Source organism: Octodon degus, unplaced genomic scaffold, assembly GCF_000260255.1.
Source record: "Octodon degus isolate 3935 unplaced genomic scaffold, OctDeg1.0 scaffold00011, whole genome shotgun sequence".
Lineage (NCBI taxonomy): Eukaryota > Metazoa > Chordata > Mammalia > Rodentia > Octodontidae > Octodon > Octodon degus.
In genome coordinates, this window is record NW_004524587.1 from 27,982,955 (window position 1) to 27,991,193 (window position 8,239).

Below are 8,239 nucleotides of genomic sequence, written 5' to 3' on the forward strand. Positions count from 1 at the left end.
CATATGGGTCTATGAGTGGTAGAATAATATCTTAAACTCTTGAACACTACCATCTTTTTATTAAAAGAGGTTTTAAACTCTGACTAGACTGTCCTTGAACATCCTATGGTATGCAGACTATGTTTGTGCATTTTCCTGGGTCAGACAGAAGGTCTGTAACATTTTTGAAAGACTTCCAGAAGATTAAGAACCACTACTCTCAAAAGATAAGTTCTATAAGTACAGAAGTTCAACAACAGGATAAAGGCAGGGTATTTAGCAATGGATTGAGTAGGGAAGATGAGACCACTGGGGTGATAGGAGGTCATGGGGAAAGAGATATGGGGATTCAGTGCCCTGAAAGGAGCACTGAGAGACAGGAGAACTTCAGAAGAGGCAGGAGTTGGTCTGGAAGGATGAGTTAGGAAAAAAAGTGACTAGAAACAGATAAGAATTATGATTGTTAAATATTAAAGAAAAGTTAGTGATATTGGTGTAGAAACTCAGAAAAGATCTTCAGTTATTCTGGGGCTGGAAGGTGAGCAAAGTGGTTAGAGGACTGGCCCAGAGTCATGCGTCAGCTGATGTTTAAGGAGCTTGCAAAGCTGCTTCTCACTTTTGAGGCTGCAAGTTCCATTTGGTACCATGAGGTTGGAGCCTACTGCCATTACAGCAAGGCTCACAGGACTGGTCTCTCCATCACCAGGAATCATGATTCCAATCCATAGTCTCAGATTGGCAACTGCTCCCTCTCCAGCTTTATTTATGAAGGAATACAGAGGGCAGCCAGGAAAGTCAGCAACTTGTTCTTAATAAGTATGTTCCATAGAGGTGCATGGGCTTGGAGAGGGGCACAGATTGAACTTTGCACAGAAAGGACCAGCCTAGGTGCAGAATGTCCTTCTTGGATGCTTTCAGAGCTATGTTCTGACCTGTCTTCTCTGGAAATAGTTGCAGCTGGTTGCAGATATCTGTGGTTGCAATGCCTCAGACTCCAAGGCTCTTCTGAATTGCCTGAGGACAAAATCCTCTATTGAGTTGCTGAACCTTGGCCAGGTGAGGAACAAAGGGAGTTTTTGGGAATAAGGTTACCCTCCATTATTTGTTTTGACTTAGGACTTGGAAAAGAGAATGGCTTGGGACTAATGACAATGGTTGCAACAAAATGATGGAGGGAATAGAACTTTTATAAGTGATTTAGTGAACTTTCTGGGATAGAGGTGATGCTTGTCCTGGAGATACAGCAAGATATGATGGTTGTCCCTGCCACACTAAAGAGAAATCACACTTATTTTATGTATTCGCAGGAGCTGAAGTCAAAACTGAGAGCTGGCCATGAGCCATGCTGGCTTCATATAACTGAGAAATTCCTAAAGCCTCAAAGATCTGTAAAAGGTCTGGGCTTCTTTAGAAGCAATAAGATTCCCATCTCTGCAGATGTTTAAGCAAGGTCTGGCTGCCCACTGGCAAACTTTCCATCACTGGATAGTTAACTAGATTGGATAATAGCCTGTATATCTATCTATGCTACGTACTGATACATTGGGCTTGGTTAATAGTGTTTGTTTTTTCCTTTTTTGTGGTACTGAGGATTGAACTCAGGAGTGCATTACCACTATGGTACTTTTGCATACTTTTTTTTTTTGCCATTTTGATTACAGTAGCTCACTAGATTGCTCAGGCTGGCCTTAGACTTAAAAATATTTCCATGTCAGCCTCCCAATATCCCAAGGAGCTGCAACATTTTTCCTTGCTAAATGCATTTTGACCATTGCTTGACTAGATTGGCTTAGCTTGACTAGGATTTGGGAGCAGCAGACTTTGAGAACAGGGGTAACTATTTTTTCATCTCCTTTTTATTTCAGAAAACAAAGTCTTTCGATCGAGTGATTGATGGCCTTTTCTTCCCTGATGAGCCTGTAGAACTATTGTCTCAAAAACAATTTAAAGCAGTGCCTTCCATCATCGGAGTCAATAACCATGAGTGTGGCTTCATGCTGCCGATGGTAAGAATCCCTGCTGATCACTCCACGGTGATGCAGCTGTTTGCTTCCCTAGCTGACATTTGCAGAGGTGACAGCCAGCATTAGGAGGGCTGGAGCCTACTGTCATGCATAGTGATAATCCTCCTTGTGTTTGCAAAGAGGCTGTCTTAATCTGTTTTGTGTTGGTATAACATAATATGAGGTGCCAGCTCATGTAAATTAAAGATGTTTATGTGGCTTGCAATTCTGATTCTGCAAAATCCAAAGAATACGGAACCAGCCATTTGTGAGGACTTCCCTGGCCATGATACTGCATGGTAGAGGAGCAGAAAGGGAAATGGCTGCATGCAGAAGGGGCTAAATATGTCAGGTGGTTTTGCTTTGTAACAACTCACTCTGCTGAGAAATATGTCTTGAAAAATGGCAACAGTTTCCTTCCACTGGGCCAAAATTGTTAAAGATTCACTACTTTTCAGAGCCATTACAATGAAGATGAAGCTTCCAATGCATGAAGTTCTGGTGGACAAACTCAACTATTTTCCAGACCACAAGAAAGGAAATTTAGGACCAGGGTTGGGAAAATAGACTGCAGCCAAGTGTCTGTCTGCTTTGTTCTTCACACAGGCTTACAGCAGAAGAAGAAACTACATAAAAAGGAAAGAGAATGTTTTATTCATTTAGCCTTTATTACAAAACATTGTATATGATTTTGTCAAATAAGCTCAGTGACTACTTCAGAGCTGCAAGTCACATATCTTTAGAAAACTTTAGTCCTTAAAAGCTTTTCATATACAGACTTGACCCAGGTATTTTGAATTCCAATAAAACTAATTTTGTTCACATTGCAAAGTTATTAAATCACTTTATTGACCATCTTCCAGCTCACCAGATCCTTTTCCAGCCAGAGTTGAGGGCCAGTGTGTGTGTGGGATCTGCTGGCTTGCCAGATCCCTTTCCAGCCAGAGCCCAGGCCTTGCCTGTGTGTGGGACCTTCTGTGTGTTTGCTGGATCCCTTTGCATTCAGAGCCCAGGTCCAGCTTGTGTGTGGGATCTTCCACCTGCTTACCTGCTCCCTGGATCCCTTTAAAGCAAGTGCCTAGGCTCCGTGTGTGTGTGGGACCATCTGCATACTCACGGGAACTTCCTCCATCAGGTAGGCCTGGTGCGGAACCCTGCAGCAGAACTTCCTGCCAGAGGCTAAGGACCAGACTCACCCAGCTAATTCAGGAGCTGAACATCTTGCAAGAGGGGCACAGTGGTTCACTTCCTCAGGCTGTAGCAGGAAGAAGCTGAGCACTGCAGCCACACCAAAGCCAGCACATCTGGATGAGTTTGAACTTGGTAGATCTGGACCCAATAAGTTGAGACACTTTGCTAGACCCAGATCTATGAGAACATCCTCTTTCTTTTTTGATTGAGAGAGGGGGTAACAGGTAAGTGAGGTGAACTAGTTTGCCTGAAAGACCCCAATGTACATCAAGGAGCATTGAACAGACAGAAATTGGCAGAACTAATTTAAATACAAATTCCCAATTTAATATTTGCTTAGCTACACAGACATAATGTTTGCCCTTATGGTCTAATATATAGACCTATTAGTTACAAAAGTTTGTCAACAGCTAAATACCTCTACCCATTATTAGTGTTCCTAACTGTAATTCTATAAATGCAAAATTGTAACTGCCTTAATCACATAATTGCTCTTAGGTAAGAATTTCGGTAGGTGCTAAGGTAATAACTGCACCAAAGATCTACCCCAAAGGTCAGAGGACAGTGCTATACAAATGACAAAGAGAAAGAGCAAAATTCATTCTCAGTCCCTGAGCCCACCCAGAACAAATGCAGGAGACACTAACATTGAAGAAACTGGAAATCACACAACTGAAATCACTGAATTAATAACATCTGAAGTAAAGAAAGAAATGCAGAAAGGTATAGAAGAAATAAGATCAGAAATAGTTTCTGAAATAAAAAATGATAACTATAATGCAAGAAGTATTAAGTGCTTCTAAAGAAGACACTGATAAAAAATAGAGGAGAAAAGAAAATTAATGGAATTCTGGAGTAAGTAATGTAGGAAAGAAATAGAATTCATGAAGCAGATTCAAAGAGATATGCAGAAAATTAAAACCTCAATCGCAGCTGGCAAAACTGTCTGAATGAAAGTGAAAATAGAGTTTCAGACCTTGAAGACACCATTGCAGCTATTGAAAAGATAAGAAAAGATCTCTTAAAAACAACTAGGATGTAGGAAAAAAGTAATTGAACATCTGCAAGATGATACAATGATGAACAACGTAAGACTAATAGACATCAATGATAAAGAAGGAGTCAATACAAATGATATAAAAAATATGGGCAGAAGTAATAGCAGAAAACTCCCCAAATATGGGGCAACAATCTGACATTCAGGTAACCAAAGCATATAGAACTTCAAATAACATCAGCCCAATGAAAACTACTCCCAGACTTATAATAATCAGGATCCCAGAAATTCAGCACAGGAACAGTAGACTAAAAGCTGCTAAAGAAATAGATCACATTTAAAGAAAACTCATCAGAATAATGGCATATTGCTCTTCACAAACTATTAAGTCAAGAAGAGTACAGAGCAAAGTATTTCAAGTCTTGCAAGAAAACAAGCTCCAAACCAGACTGTTTTACTTGCTAAACAATCTTTCAAGTTTGATGGAGAAGTAAAATACTTCCATGACAAAGAACAACTAAAGAACCACATGATGAAAAAGCCAACCATACACAAGTACTAAAAGATATTCTAGAGAAGGACCAAAATGACTACAATTCCATGAGTGAGAACAGAAAAATCCCACCATATATGGCAAACAATTAAACACAGGACAAAAGAGGTATACAAAGCAGGTAAATAACATGTCAGACCTAAGTCAATACATCTCAGTTAAAACCATCAATGTAAATGTACTCAATTCACCAATTAAAAGAAATAGACTGGCACAGTGGATAGGAAGCAACATCTAACAATATGCTGTATTCAAGAAACACACTTAACTCATAAAGAAATTCATAGGCTGAAAGTCAAAGGATGGAAAACAATACTAAATGCACCAGCATCTTAGGAAAAAGCAAGTGTAGCAATCCTGTTTGTAGACAGTCTGAATGTCAAACCAAGAATGATCAAATGAAATGAAGAAGGGCACTACTTACTGGTTAGGGAAAAATACAAGAGGAAGAGGTAACACTCATAAATATGTACACACTCAACTATATAAGACAAATCTTAATGGACATGCAAAATTTAATATCCAATACCACAATCTTAACAGGAGACCTTAACACATCCTTATTGAAAAAAGACAGGTCAAGCAGACAGAAAATTAGCAAAGAAGTAGCAGAACTGAATCAGAAATTGGAACAAATGGACTTAGTGATTTTCTAAAATAGACCACATACTAGTCCATAGGTCATGCTTAAGTTTTCATGCAAGAAAAGAGAAATTATCCCATGCACATTATCTGACCACAGTGCAATGTACCTGGAAAGAAATGACAAAAGAAACCAGAAAAACCCCATAAATACATGGAAATTAAACAACACTCTCCTCAGCAACCAGTGGGTTACAAAAAGTGTACAATACTAAAGGCAATCCTGGGCAAGAAAGGAGGAGGAGGAGTCATTACAATTCTTGAATTGAAATTATACTACAAATCCATTGTGATAAAATCAGTAAGTTATTGGCAAAAAAGTAGACTTGAGGATCAATGGAATAGTGTAGAAGGTGCAGATGCAACTACAAATACACTCAGCCATCTTATCTTTGACAAAGGGGCCAAACATGATTACTAGAAGAAAGACAGCCTCTTTAACAAATGGTGTTGGAAAATCTGGCTTTCTACATGCTGAAAACTAAAACTTGACTCAGGCCTATCACCATGCACTAAATTGAAATCAAGATGGATTAAAGCTTTAAACCTTAAAACAGAAACACTAAGTCTACTGGAACAGAAAGGAGGTGGAAATCTTGAAGACATAGGGGTAGCCAAACAGTTCATGAAAAAAAAATCAAACTGAGTGGGAAATACTTGAAGTAATTAACAACTGGGACCTCCTCTTATTGAGAAGTTTTTGTACATCAAAAGCAATTACCAACACAGTGAAAAGACAACCCACAAATTGGAAAAATATCTTAACTGATGAGCACTTGGACAAAGATCTTCTCTCTAGAATTTACAAAGAACTGAAAAACACTAGGGCTCCAAAATTTAAAGACTGACCCTAGAAATGGGCATGTGAGATGAACACACACTTCTCAGAGGAAGAAATACAAGAAGCAAATAAATACCTGAAAAAGTGTTCTACATCACTTGCCATCCATGAAATGCAAATTAAAACATCACTGAGATATCATCTCACCTCAGAAACAATGGATATCATAAAGAAACCAACCAACAACAAATGTTGGACAGGCTGTGGAGAAAAATGAACCCTTTTCCACTGCTGGTGGGAATGTAGACTGGTGCAACCATTATCCAAATCAGTGTGGAGACTCGTCAAAAAACTAGGACTGGAAATCCCATTCAATCCAGCTATCCCCCTTTTTGGAATTACCCCCCCACCAAAAAAAACAAAAACAAAAACAAAAAACAACAAACAACTGAAAGCCTCATATCATAGTGATATATGTGAGCCTATTTTAAAAGCAGCACAATTTCTGATAGCCAAATCTTGGAAACAATCAAAATGATCAGCACCTGAGGAATGGATTAAAAAGGTGTGGTGTTTTTATACAATGGAGTATTACTCAGTTATAAAGAAAAATAATCTTAAAGCCCTCATATATAAGTGGATGCAACTTGAAGATATACTCATAAATGAAATAAACCAGATCCACATATGTAAATATTATATTGTGTCCCTATTGTAAGAACTCAAAAGAAGAAATAAAAATTGAAAGGTATAACACAGTTAAATGGAAATTGAGAACTGAAGGATTAAACAATGAAGACAGAGAGTGGGGAAAAGTTAGGAAATATGGCAGGGGCAAAACCATACATTTATATACACAAGATGGTTAAGGCAATGGTCCTAAGAATCTCCATTAGGTGTTTGAAAATAGCAGTTAATGGGTAGAATTCTCAACCTGACTAACTGTATATGCTGATATCTGTGAATTTAGCAACTACACTGAGGAGAGCAATGTGTAATACTAAATCTATGCTTGGGATACCTGTCATTTAGTCTTCTAAAAGTGTACTGCTTCTAATGTCATATCAGTTTATTTCTATGCTCTTTAAAGTAAATGTTTCTTTAAAAAGGTAATAAAATAAACAAGGGATAAGAAAAAAATGTCACAGGATTGTCTTGCTACAATGTTGTATATGGTTTGATTTCTCAATTTCTGTGTAAAAATGTGTAATTTTTGTTTTCATATTCTATTGGTATTTAAAGTTTAGAATATCCATGGTTGTTGGAAAATAGCAGTTCTATGTTATGTCTAAGGCATTTTAATATTCAGACAGACACTGATATTAAACTCAACTGCCTCTATTACAGGATAATAACACCATTAAGCTTCTTTTCTGGATGTTTAACAGCTAAAGTTTGCAGGCCAAAAATTAGAGAAGAGGGCTACAAGAATAGCCCACATTTTGGCCCTAGACCTCCAAAGTCAGTGCTGAATCAGTACATAAGTAAACCTGTGCTGTGACATCCTGTTACTCAGTGGTGTCCCAAAATTTTTGAGCAAGAAGACTAATGGGCCACAGGGAAAAGTGATTGATGATACATAGTGTGCCTAAGGAGAGTTACCTGAGAGAAAAAATTCTCTCTCAGGCTTTCACAGAGAGCAAATTGGTTAAGCAATGGCTGTGATTCATCCAGATGGCTGACAATGATGAAAGATCTACAATGTACATGGTTTCAGGGTAAATTCTGAGGGCATTTTACTCATCTTGTCATATACAAAAGTTGCATTTTTAGTTTTATAGATCTTGCTTTATCTTGGCCATAACCATCCGGCAGAAAAGTATAACCATGAGGTATAAAAAGTAAAGCCATATTAAGATGCTAAGCTGTAAAAGGCTTATGTCAACAACTTCAGACAATTGCCAGATGTGTTGATAACCCACTACTATTGTGGACTATTGGACTATATTCAGTTATTTTGCTTCGTTCAAGTACCTACAATATTTGGACTGGCATCACATATGAAAAGGTCCTTTAAAGAATTCTCCAAATGCAGCTTCTCTAACAGCAATGGGACATCCACCTCTGACAAAACAAAACAAAAATGGGTATAT

The 8,239-nt window shown here is 38.2% G+C and overlaps 1 protein-coding gene across 4 annotated transcripts in view; it reads left to right on the plus strand.

Annotated features, from left to right (window-relative positions):
• Ces5a (carboxylesterase 5A) overlaps positions 1-8,239 on the plus strand; it is a 118,824-nt gene that overhangs the window by 63,667 nt on the left and 46,918 nt on the right. For 3 of the 4 annotated variants that reach the window (XM_023709304.1, XM_023709305.1, XM_023709307.1), the window contains 2 exons: positions 931-1,035; positions 1,845-1,985. In XM_023709304.1, coding sequence (XP_023565072.1) covers positions 931-1,035; positions 1,845-1,985 — 246 coding nt within the window. The remainder of the gene's footprint in view (positions 1-930; positions 1,036-1,844; positions 1,986-8,239) is intronic. The other variant, XM_023709306.1, reaches the window with a different exon arrangement.